The following is a 22,120-nucleotide window of genomic DNA, read 5'->3' on the forward strand; positions in this document are numbered from 1 at the left end:
GGATCCAACCCGGGTTGTCGATATTATTATTATTATTATTAGTGTGTGTGTGTGTGTGTGTGTGTGTGTGTGTGTGTGTGTGTGTGTGTGTGTGTGTGTGTGTGTGTGTGTGTGTGTGTGTGTCGGCCTGGGACACACACTGATGATAATGATGAACAGCTTGAATTAAAGGCATGAATCAGTTTTTCAGCATCCGACCCGGTACCTACCCGGGTCCGACCCAAAATTTTCCGTGAAATTTCCGGGTCGGTCCCGGCAATGTCCCGGGAATTTTCCGGGTCGGTCCCGGGAAAGTCCCGGGAATGTCCCGGATCGGTCCCGGGAAATTTCCGGGTCGGTCCCGGCAATGTCCCGGGAATTTTCCGGGTCGGTCCCGGGTAAGTTCCGGGTCGGTCCCGGATAAGTTACCCGGGTCCGACCCGGGACCAGACCCCGATCTGACCGGGACAAGCACACACTAATAATAATAAGAACAACATCCGGGCCGGGATCCGACCCGGGACACACACACCAATAATATTAATGATGATAATAAGAACAATAGATAGATAGAAGAGAGAGAGAGAGAGAGAGAGAGAGAGAGAGAGAGAGAGAGAGAGAGAGAGAGAGAGACTAGTCAGCGTCGGAGTGTTGGAGTCCTGTCACAAAGGAGGAAAGCAGTCCAGCTTACTGCAGGTTTTACTGCATGTCCGTCTTCAATGTCGCCACCACCGCTGTCATCGGCCACGGGAGCTGATGAAGACTGACGTGGCAAACATATCAGAAATTTTGCGCATTTGGCAGCGTTGGCTTGAAAAGCCAGGTTCCTCTTGTCTCGCGGTTTTTCTTCACCTCCTTTTCGTTTTCTCTCCATTTTCGAAGATCCTAACAGATTACGTTTTGTACAAGAAAGAAGACACAAACACAACTCTCGACTCACTGTACAAAATCTTCTTTTTTTTTTCTTCCTTAATGACATACAACAGGGGACCCGTAAACAAAAAGAGAAAGTCATTTGATACAAGCTAGAATGCAGTTCAAAAATATATAATAAAACAAAATTAATAAAAAGCAGGTCTCTTATCCCTTGTAGTTAGAGGAAATAGTTTGAATACAGCTTAATATGATGTACAAAATATCACACAGTGATAAATTGCTAATAAAAAAATAAAAACACAAAGAAATGAGAGTCCTTTACCTTGGCCTCTGACTGGTAACAGATTTTTTTTCTGACTTCTTTTCTTAATTTTTCACGTTTTTTAATCGTTTTGCTTTTTTGTTTTTTTTTTGTTTTTTTACAAGTTATACATTGCAATTATCAATCACAAGCAAGTTCTATGCCTAGCAAGGAAGAATGATTCACTTATGATACTACAGTATTCTTACATCTTAATAATCATATTCATAATCAAAGAAATGCAAGAAAGAAAACAAGGAAATGATGGACATTTACAGCACATAATGGCATCTCTAGTCATCATTTACAACCTCTGTTTCGATTTCTTTTTCTTTTTTGATGTGTCATACTGATTTGTCTTTATTCTGGGAGACGGGTCGTGCTGTGGTAGCTCAGAGGGAGCACGAAGCATCAGCTGGCCAACTTGTAACCCCTGTAGTATTTACTCCAGATTGTATAAGAAATACCTGCAAAACATTACTTCTGCATCCTGTCTAGAACCACTCCTCGCCATCCACTATTAGATGTAGTGCAAAGTGGAGCCAAGTAGTAGTTCAGTGAGATAGCAGGACATTATGCCCAGCAGCAGCACAACACATAGTTGCACCTGGTTGTTGTCTACCACCCTGTTTCAGCACAAAAACAAACACACAAACAAACCTGGAACTATGAATGCTAGTCTTCCTAGTGATTAGGAAAGGAGTGTTCACCTCTAGGCTACTTCAAACCGTTAGATCTGACCTCTGACCCTTAGTGTGACCCTGTAATCTTCAAGAGGAAGGACGGCGCTCCTTATCCGACTGACTTAATATTAGATTTCATCAGTCTTCTCAAGGTAGTTAACAGTCAAGTCATTTTTGAAGTCAGGTCGGCCGGTAAGGAGCAACTTTTACCCAAAGCAAACAAACGGGTGTCCTGCAGTTATCAGTCCAAACACGCAGACAGAGGAAGATGCGAGGGGTTCTCAAAGGAACGATGTTCCCACCGAATGTTACGTTCCCAACAGCAGAACTGTAACAGGTCAGCGGGACAGATGAGGTGCACGTCTTAAATCAATACTTTCTCTTTTTCTTTCGGAAAAAGTGGCTGAATCTAAAATGGACTTCCTTCTCTTTTTTTTTTTTCTTCCAACCCTGGAGCCATTTCTCCCAGCAAGCCTCTTTGGAAAGAGGCGACCAGCTTCACATCATTAGCTCTCCGGGTAATGTGCTATCGTGCAACTTGTGCACGTCCGAGAGAACTTCGCCTCGATGCCCAAAGAAGTTAATCGTCAAGCTTTTTTTAAAACTTTTTTTTTTTTAAAGCTTGAATAAATAAGAAGAAGCCAGAAGCCGAGCGCCGCCTGCTGACCTCCACGTGAAATGAACGATCCGAGCAGCTCTCATCTGAGGACGCTTTCAGCCCAGGTGGTCCTCACTGTAATATAATTACCATCAGCTCCGTACACTCCTCAAGCCTGAAGCGGTCAAGGCCGACATTACTCGCATCCCTCTAATGAGAAGAGTGACCGTTACATTTCTGAAATGTGACCACAGCTAATGAAATGATTGGACGATGAAATGTCATGTAAAAAGTCGATTGGCTCTACGTAGATCTATAGCCCGATGATGAGTGACAAACAGTCTCTCGTTCACACACACAAAACAGGTCCCTGATTCTGACTCAAGGTCTTTCATAGCACCGTGATTTAACTAGTGCATATACAAACACACACTAACACACACACACACACACACACACACTCTTCTGTACAGTAAAAAGCACCAAATGACACAACCTGCGTCATTTGTCGAGCGCACGCAGGCCGGCCTCACACCTCTCAGTCTCCGGCCTTTAACTGTAATCTCTGTTTTCAGTTGGTTAACGTGGTGTGAGAGCTCGACCCGTACGTCTGCAGAAATGGATCGTGACTGCGGAAATGTGTTCGTTTATCTTGTACAGCAGAGTGACATTTCATCTCACACACACGCAGAAGTAGAGGCAGAATCACAGGGACGCTTGAATACTCAGACAAACAATGAGACCTGGCCGTAAAGTTGAAATTAAAGCTATTTGTTCCAACACTGGTTAGCGACTGTCTAGCGCCTCCTCGCTTCACACGCGCCTACGTTCAACATTCTCCAACCCTAAAACACGACACCACGCACACTCTACCTGGAGTCTTTGGAATGTAATACATTGATTCCCGACGAAGAGGCCGGTCAGGTGATTTCTGCCGACATTTCCGGGAAAGGTTACTGTTTTTAGTCATGCCTACATACGTATGTTAGCCACAAGCAGTTCGTTAGCTACTTAAAAAAAAGATCTGTAAGATGAAATGTGGCGGTGCATTCATGCGTGCTGTACGGTGTGAGTGTTTCCTCGGTGCGAGCAGTGTGTCAGCACGTTCAAGCGCACAAACACACACACGCAGTGCTTTGTAAGAGTTGATAGACTTAAAAAAAAAAAAGCACAACAGAATATTGTAGTGTAGAAAAAGTGTTACTCCAAACATGATTATTTGAAAACGGAGCAGCCGGGATTTTAAAGTTATAAAAAAGCAGTGTGATTAGTATTACAAGAAGTCACTGAGGCATCGGAGAACAGTGAGGGAGACTGAGGGGAGGTGACGTCCTGTGGCGATGACCCAGCCAGTGGGGTGCAGGACAAGTGTGTGTGTGCGTGCGTGTGTGTGAGTGAGTGTGTGTGTGTGTGTGTGTGTGTGTGTGTGTGTGTGTGCGTGCGGAAGCAGGTGAAATCTGTCCACTGTAGTCTTCAGTCTCTTTTGGCCCAGTTGTTTTTGTAGGACTCTGAAAGAAGAAAAGAGGGTAAACAAAGTCAGACAAACATACAAAAGATACAGAACATTTGTTCATAGGTGAATTCATTCTGAACATTTTCATTCTAGTTGGAAGGGGAAGCACATTTTAAACCCCAGAGGGGGATTATTATATAATAATAAAATAAAAGTCGATTAAAGGGGGAATGTTTTGAGGTAAACTGTTGACGCACTTCGTAATGAAAGCTCTCCATATATGTTCACAAAGTCAAGAGGTTTGGGTGAACGAGGATGAAAACTGCTGAAAAAATGAACAGATTAAAGATGTACGCCATCATCTCCGTCATAAAGTTTGGGGACTAGCAAGATGCAGATTTCAAGATACCCTGACTTTAAGCTTCTGGTATGAGTCAAGCTTCAAACACGCTCGATTCTACAGTTCCCAAAACACAATTCATTTCCATTCCATGGTAATAAATTATAGTTTAGTTATTTTCCCAGACTTTGGAAAGCTCCCTCCCGCACCACAGAACATTACACAGTGTTTTTTTTTTTTTTTTTTTAACCAGGCTGTTTAAACTGTGATGAATAGACTGATCTTTGTGTGCCTGAATCACAGAGCATCCCTTAACTGATGTATACATTTTAATGATATAAAATCATAAATAAAGCACATTACATTGGGAGTAAGTGAGGACAGTGAAGAGCTCTGCAACTTGCTCAGCCTTGACGGACTCAAGCGGCTCTGCGTCTCACTGTGCGCACGTTCTCGATAACAAATAATACCTCCGTCTCACCAGAATGTGACAAAGATCTTGTGCTGTCAGACAAAGATCTTGGCAAGTGCATCTGCGCCGGCGCTGGCAATGAAGGGCTGGGAAGGGTGGAAGGCCACGTCATGAATGGCCTCGTCGTGCTTCTTCCTGTGGGCCGTGATCTCCTGCACGCACGTCCTGTTGTCCAGCATCCACAGGCGCACCGAGCAGTCGTGGCCTGCAGGGGGCAGCGAGCAGATGCAAACAAAACAACAGCTTCATGAGGGGCAGGAAAGGAACCCTGTATATGCAATGCATGACATTGCAGGCTATACAGAGGGTTTCTGACTCTAAGATGTTCAGCTGCGTTAGGACACAGTGAAGCTGAGTGCTACTCACTGCCAGAGATGAGGTAAGTGCCTTTAGGGTCTGTGGTAAGACAGGTGACCGCATCCAGGTGAGCCACCATAGAGTGGACAACTTTACCTGTACACACACACAAAGCATGATTTAGATGCATTCACAGTCCAGGAAAAAGTACGTCTACAGAGGAAATGAACGGATGACAAATACAACCCCTCCTGCAGATACCTGTCTTGTTGTCCAGGAAGCGGATGGTGCGGTTCTCATGTGCAGTGATGGAGACGGGCTCAGATGGGTGACTGACCACACGGTTGATCAGCTCACTGCCTGCAAAGGAGGACGAACAAGTCCATTTTAATCCACTCTGTTTCCCTAATCGTCTAATGATTTCTAACATGCCTGAACCGGCGATATTACTCGTGGTGGAAAATCACTGTTGGGTCTGGAACGTACCATCCTTGGTCTGTGTCTCTAGCGCAGTGGTGCTCTGCTCTGTGTTGAGGTCGTAGAGCAGCGTCTCACCGCCGTCAAATGACACCACCACCTGGTTGGGGTCGGTGGCCACAAAGGCCACTGAGGTGGGTGTGCCATGCTCTGGGAGAACACAAGAGATGGTGACGTTGAGCAGCGTGGACACAATAACAAAGCTCAAATCTGCATACTCAACACAGACGTTCTACCTCTCTCCTTGTTGAAGACGGACAGGCAGGGAGCCGAGTTCTGCGGGTCCCAGATGCGAATGGTGCCGTCGGCCGAGCACGAGGCGAGACGATGGTGGGCTGCCGAGTAAGTTAGACCCCACACGCTGTCCTCGTGGCCTGCCAGCACGCTGCTCTCGATGCTGGGATCTGGATGGACAAACACACATATTAAAACGCTGGACTTCCTGTCTCGTGGTTGTCTTCCTTCACCAACCAGTCAAGTTGAAGTTTACAGCCATGTCTGTCCAGATTTATAAATGTAGCGACGACTGTGAAGGCATTTAATAAAAAGGAAATTAAGCTCTCACTATGTCGACGTGTTATTCCAGTGAGAATCATGTTGTCCTTACTTAGAGACTATTTTTACAGAGGAACACAGAGGACTGATTGAGAGCTTCATCACATGGTGCAACAACAATCACCTGAAGCTCAATATCAGCAGAACCAGTGATCTTGTGGTGAGGACAATGCTTCAAATATGGACGCTGCTGAAGAGAAGCTACAAACTGTAAAACGTGGATGCTTCACACCCAGCAGCAAAGAAGATTTATACAATTACCATATTTTCATAGTGGACACCCAAGATGAGCGTCACCAATTCAGTATGAATTAAAAAAAAGTGAAAGAAAAAGGGTTTCTGCATTATAAAATTATGATGTTGCAGTGAAGCTGACCTTTGACCTTTTGGCTGTAAATGTCTTCACTTCATCATCTTATCCTATGAGACATTTCTGTGAAATTTCATCATCATTATCAGATCAACTCTCAGCAGGTCACAGCGACCTTTGTCCACCAAAATCTAATTGGTTCATCATTGAAAATTTGCGTTCACACGAATGAATGAATGAATGGGCTGGATGGACATACAGGCGCCCACAAACATAACGCCTCTGGTCACAGCTGTCGCCACTGCGGAGGCGTAAAAACATAAAGGTTACTTTACTCAGTGACTGCTAAGTCCTCTGACAGCTGAGGAAAACTGACCATAGTTGTCGTAAGGATCCACGTTGAGGTCCGGCATCTTCCAACACCTGACAGTTCCGTCTAAACCTCCGCTGTAGCAGGAGTCTCCGTCCTTGCCCATGGTCAGCGACAGAACGGCTCCGCTGGACAAAAAGAGAGAGGCAGGTCAGTGGTCGCACCAAATCTGTGTATGTCAGCGGCAGGTTTGCGCACAAGTATGTGGATTTTGTACATCTCAGACTCGACTCACCTGTGCGCTCGAAATGTGTAGATGGGCTCAACGTCCAATGCTGCGTTCCTGTGGAGGGACACAGTCTCGTAAATGTGCTTCCAAGTTTCATTTATAAGCTGTTTGATTTCCTATGTCATCTGTCCGCCTGCTGCCTGGAAAGCTTTGAAACTCCCTGTGGATTCTTACTTTTTAGAGTGCATGGCCTTGTTGAGGTTCCACAGCTTTAGCGTTCCATCCTCAGAGGCCGTGAGCAGCACCGCTTGGCTGGGGTGAAAGGTCAGAGCGCGGATGGCGTCGAAGTGGCTGCGTAGTGTGAAACGAGGGTTCCATGTCTTCTTGAACTCCTCTCGGTTATCCTGCATCTGACAGGACAATTAAAAACAGTGAACACTCACATACTTTCAGCACAAAGTGTAGGCTGGACTGCATCCTGTGCAAACGTGTAATTACATCCATGGAGAGATCGTTGTCATTGGCAACCGTGAGATCAGCCAGTTCACCCAGGTTCATGTCCCCTCCTCCGACAGCATCCATGATGAAGACGTCAGAGGAGAAACCCAGGGCGCCGCCTGCAGGTAGGAGGTGGGAAAAGCACAAGTTACTCCTGCGTCGTGACAAGGCATCGAGGCCCCCAGGCACAGGCCGAGACAACTGCAAAACACAGCAATGAATCTTTGATCTCCTTGGCAGGAGGCCATTCATCCTGTTTCTTTACTCCCACACTGTGTACCAGAGGAAATATTTATATATTTAGAAAATATTTCAGTGTAGGAGCAACTTTGTGCGTTTACCCCCTACGCAGGTTTTAAATTTGAACAAAACTGAGACATGACAGCGTCTAAATTTGAGATTCAAGTCTACAGTCAGGAGTGTGGGAGACTGAGGGAGAGTGCTTGGAAGAGGAAAATCTTTGGTTTTTCTACGGGGCGTATTTGATGGGGAGGGTCTTACCTTCCCCGGAGCGAGCCTGTCCCGATACAGAGGGGGGCGGGGTGGGTTTAGGGGGGAAGTCCGACATCATGCCTTGTAACTTGTTCCTGCGGTTCTCTGAACCCGGCAAGAGGAGAGAGACACAAAACATCCAGTCATGCAGAGAGGCGGAGGACGGACGGAGAGGCCGACAGATGGAAGGGTGAGAGACAGACGAATGTAGACGGAGGCAAAGGGGACAGATTTCACTCTTTAAACACACACTCAGTTTTTCAAGATTCTGTTCGTGAGAGGAAGGAATCAATAAACGCACACTCACACAGTGTGAAGATGGCTCAGAGGGTGAAATGTGGACATAGAAAAAGAGAAGGCAGCATGCGTGATAACACTTTGAAATGACCCCGGACCACAGAGAGGCCTACAGACAGAGATGACAGCTACACAACTGCAAAGAGTCACAGACTGACAGCTCGTGAAACAGGACAGAGAGACAGCTGGTTGGGAAAAGAGGTTGGTTTTATTGACAAGAAGAGATGCCCAAGACACAATGAGAAGTAAAAGATAAAAAGGTGAGCGGGGTGGGGGGAGGTGGCAGAGAAGACAGATACACTGGTGGCAGTGACTCTAGCAGTGCTGGTGCTGATGGTGTTGCTACGGCAACAGCGTACCTAACTCCCGTCCGTCCCCCGAGATCCGGGCCTCTCCCGCCCCCTCCCCATCCTCCCCCGAGCCCAGGAAGTCAAATTCGCTGAGGGCGTCCTCCGAGTCGTCTTCGTCCTCCTCGTCCTCGGGGTCCAGGTCTGTGGTCATGGGCTCCGAACCCATCTGGAAACAGAGACCAGAAACTGACGTCACTCACACGAGTCTGCGGTGTGTCACATCCCTCTGTTTTCATTTCTAAAGATCGCCGATCGTACCTTCGCGCGGGACTTCTTGTTCTTGCGCGGCCCGTCGATGCAGTCGGTGGCCATGCCCTGGAAGTCGTCTTCCTCGTCACTGTCGTCTTCATCGTCGTCCTCGCAGCCGTGCAGGAAGGGGATCTTATCGAGCACGGAGCCTCCCAGGCGCTCCTTAGAGCTTTCCTTGCCCGCGTTCCTGCAAACACACATGTAATTATTCTCTCCATTCCAAGTTAAAACAGGACAAAAGGATTATTTAGGACAAAACCTTTCAGACGGAGGCAGGATGACCTCAATTACACTGTATAATAAGACACCATGAGGAGTCCGACCACTACAGACATTTTTCAATCTGAAAAAGTGCAACAACTATGAGCCGTACATACTGCATATTTTCCGTGTAATGACAGCGACACAACCTTAATAGATTTCTGCATGTTTTAATCTAACCACGTTCACATGGTGGAGGATGCACTCTGTTTTAGGCCCCAGGATGTTTCTGCTTCTGCAGACAAATGGACATGGCTGCCACTGCCTTACGCTACAGTGATGAATTGTCTCATGTTAACACTGTGGTACGGGTTAACTCAACTTAAGCCACCTGCACATTTTCTGTCTGGTAAATCTTTCCAGAAGAAGACCAGGTCCAACTGTACTCTGCTTTGTGTAAGAGGTCGCTGTCAGACGGTCTTAAAAGCACAGCCCGCTCTTTACAGTGCTGCGCGTGCGCCGACTCTTGAACTGAACTGACCTGGATCAATAAATATATCATATTTCAAGGTCATGTCTGTGAATAGATAATCAGATTATGGTCTGAAAGTTAAAAATTAGGCCACAACTTAAAAGGGTGGCACAAGATTAAGAGCCTATGGTGTCCATAATAACAAGTGCATGACCGCTGTACTTAAATCAGGTGGAAAACAACATGTGGGTAAACATTCATAAAGAAATGAGGAGATCATCAAACGAAAACAAAGAAAACTGTCAGTCTGTTGCTTGACTCATGCAAAGTTTGTGGGCATCACTATTCTTTTCAGTGGAGCAGAGAGAGAGACGCCGCCTGCTTCCAGTCTCACCTCTTGATTTGTTCCTCTATCTGTCTGACCAACAACGACTCTCCGCCCGCCCGGGGCTCCGGCTCAGGGCAGGTTTCGCTGGGCGGGGGCCCGTTGGCCTCTGGGCTGCTCCGCCCGAGCAAGGAGCGCACGCGCTTAGACCGCATGTCCAGGATGGTGTCTGAATAACCCACTTCCTCAAGATATCTACATTCACAGGAAAGAGCATGCATGAATATACACCCAGAACCACACAAATGAATCCTCACAGTCACAGATCCCAATAAAAACCATCACACAGCACTGATAGAAAGCAGGGTACTGAGATAAAAAAGGAGCTGATGACGGTGAGGCCTTACTTGCGTAGTAGCTGACGTCCCTCCTTCCAGGACATCTGATTGGCTGGCTCGGAGTCTGACTCAGCCGGCCCATTGGGAACTACAGAAAATAGATTGGTCAATAGTGATGCAACAGAAAGGCACCAAAAGAGAAAAGCAGAAACTTTGAGGTGCTCTGAAAGCACAGCAGCAGCAAAAGATGCAACAGCGGTAGATGATATAATATCTCCACATAACAGAGTTTATGAGCGTTTGGGTTAACATACGTTGGTCTGCCTCTGTCTCTGGTTTCTTGTCTCCAGGACTCTGGTCGTTTCCTGTCTTCAGTTTCTGGTGCTTAGCCCTGCAACCCCCCAAAAAAACCACATGAGGGCAGCATTGCAAGCACATAAAAGAAAATCTTGCACCGTAAAATCACTAAAGCACCCAAAACATAACAACAAGCTGAGTGGACAATAGACACAAGGACACAGGGACATTTGTCTCACCTCTCTTGTTTGAGTGCGTACTCCAGCATCTTAATCCGCCTCACCAGGTCCTGTTTCATATTCTCCTGCCCTTTCCTCTCGCCCTGCAGGAACGCCACCTGAGCCTGAAAACACACACACAATGCTGAAAAAAAAGAGGCACACACACACACCAAACCACTCATGAGCAAATCAGAAAATGAGTTCATACAGACACCCTGACTCTGCCATAACTGAAGAGAATCGGTGCCGCCTCAATTACGGCCGGAAAGCGAAGCATTTGATGTCAACAGAGGCCACGGACGTGAAGGGAGAAAAAAAAAAGTTTGATGTGACGAGCATAGCAAACATGACTTCTGAGAAGCCAGAATAAGTAGAGGGTTGTGGAACAGGGCTCTTATTTTTAACTTCTCCTAACCGAGGGCCTCGGCGCGCATCTGCAGCAGAGGAAAAACACGACAGACTGGCCAAATTCAAATATCCTCTTTTAAGACACATCCTTCCTTTGTGCGCTTCCCCTCTTCGTTTTCCGTCCGCTTCCTTCCTCGCTGGGCCGATAAAATTCTTACCTTGAGGAAAGAGGTGTTCACCGCCCGTTCTTGCCAACAATTAAAAGGAGTTTTGTGAGAAGGAGAAACTTTGAAGGTTGGATGAGGGCTATCTTTAGACAGGGTCTTCCCTTGAGTAAGGCATCACAAAGCATGAAATGCGAAAGGGCTGCCGGAGTGGATGAGAGAGATCTCTAACACATGTTATAACAGGACAGCAGTCAGATTCTCTGCAAAACTGTGACTGGAAGGAGAAAACAACAACAGTGATCCCACTTCAAGGTGGGTTTTCAAAGCCTGACCCCTTTCTACTCTCTGGGTTTGCGCGCAGGTGATTGCAGGCACAACAGTTTTGCATTTCGGCCCTCTCGTCCTGCTCTGCCTCTCTGTGTCGGGCGGCGCTGGAGCATTAATGCCGATTGTTTTACAGTCCATTTCTCCTCTGCGCGTCCCTGTCTGTGTCCACGACTCTGCTCCCACACGCTTACGCAGTTCTGCAAAACTAGAACAGTCTAAAAACACAATCTCATGAGGCCGGCACTCGGTCTACTTGAGAGGGTAGTCAATCACCCAGGAAAGCGTGCACACACACAGTCATGTAACCAGCCAGGAGGGCTAGTGGAACACAGGATAATCTGCCAAGCAAACCTTACTGCTGAGTAATCCTGATTAATGCAACGTGATTTTATACGCTTATCTGAGAGTTTGGGAGATACTTGTCAGAGCGAGGATGTCAGCAGAGCAGGGAAGACGCAAGAGGCTGTGAGACACAGATAACTTTATGTGGTTTATGCTTAACCCGGGAGCAGCTCTTTCAAAGCATCCGAAGCAAAACAGCTGATGAATGAACTGTTTTTGTGTACGCGGAGCGCTGAAATCATTTGACAAGCTGGGAAAGATGGCGTCAGAAAAGTCATCTCAGCCTTGTATGAACAGCTGTGAGATAATTTGCTTACACGGTTGATAAAAGCATCTAGCATAGCGTTAGCGGCCACAGCGGCCATTGTGTAGTCGCTGTGTTTTGTAATGATTACATGCAATAGTGCATTTGTACATTTCACCCAGGCAGGAACACTTGATCCAGTGTGACATAACCAGACATTAATGTTAACATGCTTGAATAAAAGCCGAGCAGAGCCGCGCTGTTGCGGAAGGGTCAGATACAAGAAAACAGCATGTGCATTACATACTGGGCACTACGGATGGTTAACAACAGGTGGCAATAGGGTTGAAACAAAAATCCCACCTCACATTAAACTGACATCTTTAGAGTTAAATAAGAAAAATATTAACTCCTATCAGTAATGGCTTTAAGCATCTGAGCTGCTCTGACGCTGAGGCCGACGGTGGGTCATAGAGAGGCCAACATCAAATTCAAGAGAGGGGCAGATATGAGGCCTTCTGTTCACAGATAAACAAATCTTTAACGCAGACTCCTCAGACTCAGCCTTGATACACAGTTCTGCTTAAAAACCTACTCTAAAACCACGACCCAAACATGATGGCGTAACTGGCTGCACACAGGTCGCCTCTGAGCTCAGCGGTCAATAATTCACAGCTGAACTGAGAGCAGGAAGGCTTGCTGAAGACAGTCAGAAGCAGCCATGCTAAAGTTAGCCTAACACGAACGCCGGTTCCTGAGTCAGCGGCAACGAAATCTTCAAATGGGCCGAAGCAGGAAAGTGCTCCGTGACTTCCGCTTCTGCAGGAATGCGTCCCGTTCATCCTTCAGGGGCAGGGCGTGCATTTCTACACCTACTCCCACACAGACGAGCTACAACCTGCTCACAGATAACCATCACGTCCTTGTGCGGCGGTGTCACGCCGAGATCCTAGAAGGACAGGTTCCCACTGCCGCCCAAAACCTCAAATCCCTGACACAGCTTTGTTGGCTGAGACAAGAGACACGACTTCATGTGTACACACACAACCAAATGCTAACATGACAATGAGGGCGCACTGTCAGATCTGCCCTTTCCTGGGACATAAAGGAACAGAGGGATTCGTGTCAAAGGCTTTATTTCTGTATGTCTGTATCTCATTCTTTGCCTGCTCTTCCTTTCTACAGTTTCTCTTTGAAGGTGGTGGGATAACAGGGTTCAGCGGGTAAAATGTGACGTCAGAGCACATTGGGACATGGAACCAATGAAGAGTCCATTCATCGGCTATTAAAGGTGGTCTTATCATGGACTGAGCCGTAAATTAAGAGCCGAAGTGGATGAGCCCATCACAAGAGTGTCAGAGCAGCAGGTCAAAGTTAGAACCAAAATATGACTCCATGTCGAGGCGTAACAATAAAATATGTCGGTCTTTTGGGTGTCATCTGATGTGACCCCCCCTCCCACAAAGACTGTGGTTATTTTCTGTGTATTAAGTCTGTAAACTAACAAAGCCTAAACGTACAAAGGAGCCTTGTTGTGAGCAAACCTGTCGTGCCATCTGATCTCTCCTTCCTGTGGGTGGGTTTTCCTCCGTGTGGCCTACCGCTGCTGACCTTTCCACAGTTTGTTGCAGCGCGGAGAGCTGACACATTTAGCCTATTCTGTCAGTCCCTCTCTGCGAGCTGCGGAACAGGGTCAAGGGCAGCTTTCCTCCTCCACTGGCCACCCTCCATCTTCTCATCCCTTCATCCCCACGAGGGAACCCATGAGCCAACAAGTAGAGCAATGAACTTTTCTGGGACAGTGCTTTGATAGAGTGTGTGTGTGTGCGTGTGTGTGTGTGTGTGTGTGTGTGTGTGTGTGTGTGTGTGTGTGTGTGTGTGTGTGTGTGTGTGTGTGTGTGTGTGTGTGTGTGTGTGTGTGTGTGTGTGTAGCATTTAGCTAGAGAATGACATCCTAAAAAGTTGGCTTTGCTACCCAAGTTTATTTAGAAGATGCCTGATAAGCACTGGGAAGCAAAAAGTCACAGCAAAAACAATCAAATCAGGGGATTTTCCAGATTTCAGGAGAAAGAATCTGAAATACGCCTGCGTCCGGATTAAACACCAAAAATCAACACATGTTTAACAGGAGCGCTGCAAGCCTGCGTGGGTGGGAGGCGCACACTGTAATGCACTACATATGGATGTCATATGTGTGTCATGGCTGAGAGCGCAGAGCTATTAATTAGAGATGTGTACCCAGGGCCCCTGGGGCCACACTCTACAGGAAGTGATGTCATCTGGGTCACCAGTAATCTATTCTACACCACTACTGACACGGTTGATAAAATTAAAAGGCTGAAAATGAGAGTAATCCAAAGGGAAGCAGGTACAGGTCTGCCCTTTTCCCCGGAGAGTAAGTGCAGTCGGTTGGTTCCGTGTCTGATGTGCAATCTGTTTGTCTGTGAAATCACAACGAGGATCAGGAAAATAACAAGCTAATTACTCCAGGCATGTTCAGACACACTGCAGCAGCCGTGCCATTTGATAGAATACGCTGGGAAAAAAAGCTCCCTGCACGTCTGAAGGACGGCGGGACAAGGCCACTGCCACCTGTCCCCTGGTCCTACTGGGACGTCCCACCTGGCCCGGAGCGGGGAGGGCCCTCATTCCTGGCCTGTCACTGGAGACGCGACGCCACAGGTGGCCTTTCGCACCCAAAAACTCGCTCCCAGAGACGGCGCATGTGTCGCAGTCTCACAGAGCCGCGCTGCGCAGCAAACACAGACGTCCAAGCTGTCGCGCACGCAGTCGTTAGATGGAAGTGTTAATCTCTGACAAGTATCGCCGATGGTTTCCCCGCAGCTTTCTTGCTAGCCTTATGAACGCCGTAAAAGCACAAAATGTCATGTGTGAGTGACATGTGAGCAGACTATGAACACATACACAGAATGTTGCTAAGTGCAGGACATGACCATGGGGGGTGAGGGGTGCATGCTAACTGGCATGCTGAGAGCCCTGTGAGCATGCTGGCAACAAAAGCCAGAGGCCTGTGGCTTGTGGGTGTTAAAATGTAAGCTAGGTCAATTTTTCAAGCTGGCACTCGGGCGATCCTCGCTGTCTCTCAGCACACGACGTGGTGCTAATTGTACCCGTGAAACCAGACCATGTGCGGCAAATACGGACACGCAAAACACAGCTCCGTAACGAGCGCTAATGGCATGCTGGACGTGGCGATGGCCTCCTTCTGACTTCCACCAGCACACGGCCGCAGAAGCAGCGAGCGCAGCCCGTTTGTTATTGTTCATCCATTTTTCATCAGGCTCCTATTTATAACTGCATAGGTTTGAGTCGGGGGCAAAGTGAAAAGCGGAGTGACAGAAGAAAGGCAATAATGTGTTTTTTGTCTTGCTTTTTCTGTGGATTTGTTAAGCTCTTGAGATGCAGATGATAGTTCATCCTAATTATAAGCGAACTGAGGCTGCAGGAGGAGGACCACCGCAGGCGGGTCTGGGAATCACGAAGCGCTTTGACGTCTTTGAGTGCATGGACGTTTTCTTAACCTGCCTCAGCGCTGGAACGATCTGATGAGTAAGCGCGGTCTTGCCCAGCGATGCTGTGCCTCACACACATGCACGCAGGAGAGCCGCACAGTGCGGCCTCTGTCTTCTGCCGTCAGTCTCTGACTCTCTGCAGCCATTGGGGGACTCATGCCTGGCTCAAGGGCACTTCTGTGGCGCTGACTCACACATTCGCATAGATTTTTCTAGACATTTCACACATTCACAAGCTCACCTAAAGGCAGAAAACACATTTAAGTGTGAGCAATCATCATCAGCAGCAGCAGCTAGGATGCTGCTTTACAGACAGTAATCAAGTCAAAAAGTATGAATGACGCTGACAAATACAACTGCATTACGAACCTATAAGCCCTGTTCATCCACCACACCACTGACTCATCCGCCCGTGCGCCAGGCCCCAATTCGAAAACGTTGATCTGCTCTCACTGCCACCAGATACACAGACACACACGTCACCACAGACCACTATTTGTCAAGCTTACGCCTCAAAGAACTTCGTCTGAGGAGGACTTTGCAGCAAGATGTGATTAAGTGCAAAACCTGCTCGCTGCCCGGTGAGAGCAGAGGCCTGTTAAAGGCTCTTTCTGGCATCAATATCAAGCTACTCGTCATTTTACAGAGGGGTTTCCTCAAGTGAGGACACGACTTTGACGAGTGACCCCCAAACAGCCCTCACATGCAGTGATTTAAACAGGGACTGGCTGCTAGCTGTGTGACACCGTCATCATCTGTTAACCACATCAGCACAGATTTGTGGGATATGAAACCCTGAAAACTGTCCGCTTACATATTTTGAAGCCCATCTGAGAGGGGGTCCGGCGTGGGCAGGCCCCTTTAATAACATCAGGGAGACACTGCAAGGTAGCCACACCCCACACACCTCTGTTTACCTGTTTTATTGCAGGATAACTTCTGTGATACAACCTGCATCATCTACCTTTGTGTGTCTTTGGGAGTGAAATGAAACTGGTTATGTGGGCATTTGAAGGCCAAAGGGCACAGATGATTAAAGCCGTCTGGAAATACTGTTTACTCCGTGTTTGCAGGCTGTTTGGCTTTAGGTGATCATCAGCTGGAGGTCAAAGACTGCCTTCATTTTCCTTTACTGCCTGGTAATGATAGATTCTGGTCAATATGATATAACAGAGTGTAATGTTAGCCCGTTAGCATTTTGTCATCCTGCCTCTGATTGATTGTGGCTCATGTGTACCGTCACAAAGCGACACTAAAGCAGCTTTTGCTGTCTCCCTTCTGGCCTCGATTCGGCCGTAACGCAGCAAACGCAGGCTAAATGAGCAATTTACCCTGAGTTCGTCTCTTTCAGCCTCCCAGCGGTATTTCTCGGCCTGGAAGCGTCCCCACTCGTACTGGATGAAGTGCAGGATCCCAGGAAGCGTCATACCCGCGTCCCCGTCCTGCAGTTCCCGAGCCTGCGACGATCCGGGCATGGCCCCGGCTGCTGCCGCCGCCGACGCCGCCGCTGCCATCGCCCCGGTCGCCGCAGCTGATGTCGCCTGGCCCGGTGCTGCTTTGGGCCCGTTTGGGTTGCGCCCCGCTCCGCTGCTGCCGCCGCCTCCGGAGTTCGGGTTTGGTCCTCCGCCGGATCTGTCCGCCTCCATTTTAAGCGTTCAACCTTTCGCCAGGATAAGGAGGTGGAAACGGGCAGAGTGTACGAACAATAATAATAATAAAAAAAAGTACCTCGTTCCCTTCTTCCAACCCAGCTGCACTTCACTATAAGCGACCCTCTTTTCTTCCTTTTCTCACACGCACAGAGCAAAATTACTATTCAGGTGGTAAAATACTACACTTCCGCTTTCAAACCTTCAAGATAAAACACCTTCGAGCTACATGTTTGGATCACGTATCTTACTGTTTAGTTACCAAAGAGCCACATTGGACGTACATTCTCATTCGGAAACGTTTGCTAAATTAAAATCGAAACATGACGATTAAATGTCTATCGCACAAAACAGGTGATAAGATTTTGTTTGCGACTCTTATTTTGTATATCCGTGATGAGTTTCCTCCTCCTTGTGTTTGCTATTGGAAATGCCCACTGTGGGTGACAAATAAAGGGCCATGTTTGCTGTAATACACAATGAACATGTCGCTAAGGGAGTTCATTTCCTGCCATTTTGTGAGCAGGGATCATCGAGGACAGTAAAGTTAACCAAAATTGTCCACAACTGTAATTCCGGTTTGAACTTTCATTTAAAAAATATCTCCACCTCCGATCGACCGTGATTTTTGTGACGTACTGCTCGTGTGGTTTTAACAAAACGGTGGAGGTATGCAAACTACATGCTATTTTTACCGTCCAAACACACAATATTCATTCCTCTGATGATGCTGATACAAGCAAACATTAATTACATCAATTTTGGAAACACCTGCAACCAAAAGCAAAGGTAATATTCATCTTTATTTTGTCATTTTAACCAGATGGGAATAAAGGGTTGGATACAACACATTAGATATAATGTACATGCAAATATGTACATAATGATGAATTAATGCATAGTAAATTAAATACTGTAAAGGTGTAAGGTAGAAAATCAGCTGTATAGATGCTGGTTTAGGATTTCAGCACTGGATCCCTTGGGCCTGCACTCTAAAGTAAACATACATCCACTTAATCTTATTTCCTGTATGTACAATATATTATATAATATTCTATATACATATATATTTATTTTTCAACAAAAGTTTTTATACATAATTTGTGAAATAACAGTTACAGAGAGGGAGAGCGATGCTTAGGAGACATGTCTGAAAACCACAATACTATACAGGGTATGTTTGACATTAAAGTTTTTTTTCTATCAAAACACTAGTTATTAAATGATTTAAGCATACACTGCAGCCCTGTATTAGTGTTTTAATATGGAGCTGGTGCAGTTTTTGTGCAAGCCTGGGGACTTACGTTTTTGAAAATGGCACTTTTATTCTGAATGACTCGAGCCGGAAGTGCTTCTGTTGTTTTAGCCTACAACCCAGACAGAAAGCGTGATAGCTTAATGTAAAATTCGTGCAGTCGGTTTGGTGGCAGAGCCAGCGTTAATCTTCAGTGATGAAACAGTGTAATGCGATCTGCTTGCACTTAGTTGTGGATTTCTTCTGAAAATGTTGGAGACTCGATTTCAACCACAAGCGCACCAACACTAGCTAACAATGCAGATTAATCTCTGTTTGCTGCTACCGATTCAGCCAGGTTTGCTCCTATGCTACCAGAGCAGGCAGAGATGGATCAAACCTAACATGGTACAGTAAGGTTAATGGGCTTAACGGTGCTAATGCTTCCGATAAGATGGCTAATGCTCATGTGACGGGCTGCAAATGATCTTATAAAGAATAAAGTAGATGCATCCAAATTAAGGTGAGTTGTAGCCATGTATATTATCAGCCTGTTGCACGGAACTGTGTCTGTAATAATTCATTTCATTGCCAGCTATTTCAAGTCATAGTCCCAACTGTCCTCTGTGTCATTTAGCATGAAATGATATTATGCATTGAAGGTGTTGTGATGTGCATATAAGACTGTAAGAAAGCATCATAACTGCATCATTATAACCTGTTTTTCACAGGTTGTCCTCCGCTCTCCTTCCTGTGCTGTGACACTAATGGGGACCGCCACTGGCTTTCTGAATTGAAACTTAAATTCTTCTCCTGAGAGAACTGGAAAGTGAACATTAGCTGCCATGCGCATCAGTCTCTGCCAGGGCCTGCTGACTGGCGCCATCATCCTCAACCTCCTCATTCTCTACTATGTGTCCCGGGCCCAGCAGCAAATGATGGAGAAGAGGAAGGAACTCGGCAGGGGCACGAGGAAGGCTGCCCTGCCAGCCTCAGGCCTCGGTGGAGGCCTGGGGGCACTCGTGGGAGCTGAAGGTGAGCCGGGAGCGGTCGGAGTGGAGGGACATGGTCGTGGCCCGCGTGTGACTGTTCTTCTTCGGGAGTTTGAAAACTTTGAGAATTACGTTGGAGATGTTGCAAACTCCTTCATCCACCAGAGACCTGAGCTTCCCTTCCTGGCTGTGGCCGACACTCCTCCGTACCCTCCCTTGGTGCTTCCAGAGGGGGCACGGCTTCTAGTGCTGTCCCCCACCCCGGACCAGCCACCGCAAGCGCACAGGCCGGAGTTCCACGTCCAGACAGAGTTTGTGCTGCTGGTGCCTGACGGGGTGGAGCTGGAGCAACCTCGGGCTATCGAGAGGCTGATCAGGGAGTTGGAAGGTGAGGGTGGGGGGCCCGTGAGGCTGGTCGCTGCACCCGTGCTGGCTCGATCTGCTGTGCAGTGTCTCCACCTGCGGGTGAACCTCAGAGAGTGGACAGCCACCTACTCGCCGGCAGTGTCTGGCAGTAGCGGGAGTGTGTGTACAGCTTTACAAGGAGATGCAGTTGTCCTCATCCGCACTGAGGACCTCTTTAACCTCTCCGTCCCTCTGGGGCGGCCCCTCTTCTCTTCGCTCTTCATCCAGACTGCCTTGAGAGGCTGGAAGGTCAAGCTGCTGGAGAGCCCCTGTTTCTCTGCAAACCACCGGCCCCTCTTCAGCTCCGCTCACAACCAATGGAAAGCCGACACTCGATTGAAGGACGCCACCGGGAAGCTCATGAGGAGCTTTGGCCTGAAGCGTCTCCTGCTGCCTGATGGGAAGGAACAGTGGTACGGCTGCAGTAAAGAGACGCCTCGCTGCTTCGGCACTGTGCAGGATGACACTCCGGACTACCTTTATCTGGATCGCTGGACACCTCCCTGCTGTCTGCGAGCTCTCAGGGAGACCACCAAGTATGTTATCAATATCCTGGAGACCTCCGGTGTGCGGTACTGGCTAGAGGGGGGTACTCTGCTCGGCGCCGTCCGCCATCAGGACATCATCCCATGGGATTATGACGTGGACCTGGGCATCTACCTGGAGGATGTACCCAACTGTGATCACTTGAAGAACCTGGACTCGGGCTCTCTGGTGGATGCTAACGGTTACGTCTGGGAGCGTGCAGTGGAAGGAGATTTCTACAGAGTCCAGTACAGCGAGGCCAACCACCTGCATGTTGACCTGTGGCCGTTCTATCCACGTAACGGCGTCATGACCAAAGACACGTGGACAGAGCACAAACAAGACGTGGAGTTCCCCGAGCACTTCCTGCAGCCGCTGGTGCCCATGTCCTTTGCCGGCATCACTGCATACGGTCCCAACAACCACCGAGCCTTCCTGGAGCTGAAGTTTGGAGAGGGGGTTATTGAGAGCCCCCAGTACCCCAACCCCGCAAAAAAGAGGCTGGACAGAAGCAAATTATGAGACTCACAAGCCCTCCTATGTCATACTATATTTGTTTACTGGACAGCACAGAATACGTTGCCTCACCTCTTTTTTTTTTTAAGATGAAAAAAAAGATGCCTAAATACGATGCCAAGGTGACTGCATTTTACCAAAATCCATACACGTTTACATCAGGCATACCTTAAAGAGTCAAAGACTGGTGTGCTAAATTTGTATGTATTGTACAGTAAAGTATAAATATGACTGCTGTGAAGACGATGAATACTTTAAAATTGTATTGATATTGGTTTCTTGTTAAATGCTGCAGTGTACATTATGAGCAGGATTTAAGGTTTTGTACAGAATTATTTAAAAATAAGCCCTACCAGGTGTTTTCTGAATTTATTGACTGTGTTGCGTTGATTTGCACTGATATACTGACTATGTCTATGACGCCATTTGGCTCCTCACAGCTGTAGTGTGCTGAGTGAATTTCCATGCGGTGAATTGAGAAACATATCGTCATTCGTCCCGTTCTTGTTGGCATACGGAGCGGATGAAACGTATTCACTTAAAACATAAAACTTAAACTGAATCTGTAAATGAATATTAACCCTTAGCTCAAACATGTTTGTTGCTGCTGAGCAGCCATTATGTACTGATTGAAACACAATTTCAATTCAGTAGATTACTCAAAGAAGACGTTTTAAAAGAGAAGTTTAGCATTAAAAAAAGAAAATGCCCAGTGTTTGTGCGTATGGCACGATTCCACTTGTATTGTTACTTGTGTGTGATGTATCAAGGTGTCCTTCCATTTCATGAACTGCTGAAATAAAGGAGTTGTAACAAATTAAAGTTTTTATTTTATTAACTTGTTTTTGCAAGACTCGTAAACACAGTGAATGTGCACTATTGGTTGTGACTCTGTTTGAACACTAGGTGGCACAGCACACCTTCGCCTCTCTAAGCCTCTGCACAAAGTTGCCTTCACGTCACTCAGAAACATTCGTTTTTCAACCACGTGGCCGCAGCTCAGAGGGTGTAGGAGTTTTGTGACAGGACAAACAACAAGGTAACGTCACAGGAATGCAGCTCGCTTGTTCGTCAAGCAGGTCCAGTGTTGTCAACCAGCTTCGTAATCCTACATGCAGAAGTTCTGTATGTGACAATAGCTGCCTTTCACCTGTGGATGCTGCACATTCCTGCGTTCCTCTTGCTTACCCCTGGAAAATCAGCATAGTTGGCATACGG

General features: G+C 47.2%; 2 protein-coding genes across 2 annotated transcripts; one reads left to right on the forward strand and one right to left on the reverse strand.

The window, feature by feature from the left end:
* Positions 1 to 1,245: 1,245 nt before the first annotated feature.
* Positions 1,246 to 17,418, reverse strand: strn4 (striatin, calmodulin binding protein 4). Its single transcript, XM_070970051.1, has 18 exons — positions 16,913 to 17,418; positions 10,639 to 10,742; positions 10,417 to 10,493; positions 10,172 to 10,250; positions 9,834 to 10,019; positions 8,776 to 8,953; positions 8,527 to 8,683; positions 7,880 to 7,975; positions 7,379 to 7,497; positions 7,115 to 7,290; positions 6,947 to 6,994; positions 6,718 to 6,839; positions 5,713 to 5,880; positions 5,486 to 5,626; positions 5,261 to 5,359; positions 5,069 to 5,155; positions 4,712 to 4,907; positions 1,246 to 3,945 (listed from the first exon to the last, which is right to left on the reverse strand). Exons 1-17 carry the CDS (start codon positions 17,225 to 17,227, stop codon positions 4,738 to 4,740), a joined length of 2,322 nt encoding a protein of 773 aa, XP_070826152.1. The 5' UTR covers positions 17,228 to 17,418; the 3' UTR covers positions 1,246 to 3,945; positions 4,712 to 4,737.
* Positions 17,419 to 18,594: 1,176 nt separating this feature from the next.
* On the forward strand, positions 18,595 to 21,716 carry fkrp (fukutin related protein). Its single transcript, XM_070969623.1, has 2 exons — positions 18,595 to 18,987; positions 19,196 to 21,716. Exon 2 carries the CDS (start codon positions 19,310 to 19,312, stop codon positions 20,906 to 20,908), a length of 1,599 nt encoding a protein of 532 aa, XP_070825724.1. The 5' UTR covers positions 18,595 to 18,987; positions 19,196 to 19,309; the 3' UTR covers positions 20,909 to 21,716.
* Positions 21,717 to 22,120: the final 404 nt, after the last annotated feature.

The sequence above is a fragment of the Chaetodon trifascialis genome, chromosome 9 (assembly GCF_039877785.1).
Source record: "Chaetodon trifascialis isolate fChaTrf1 chromosome 9, fChaTrf1.hap1, whole genome shotgun sequence".
In the NCBI taxonomy this organism is placed as follows: Eukaryota; Metazoa; Chordata; class Actinopteri; order Chaetodontiformes; family Chaetodontidae; genus Chaetodon; species Chaetodon trifascialis.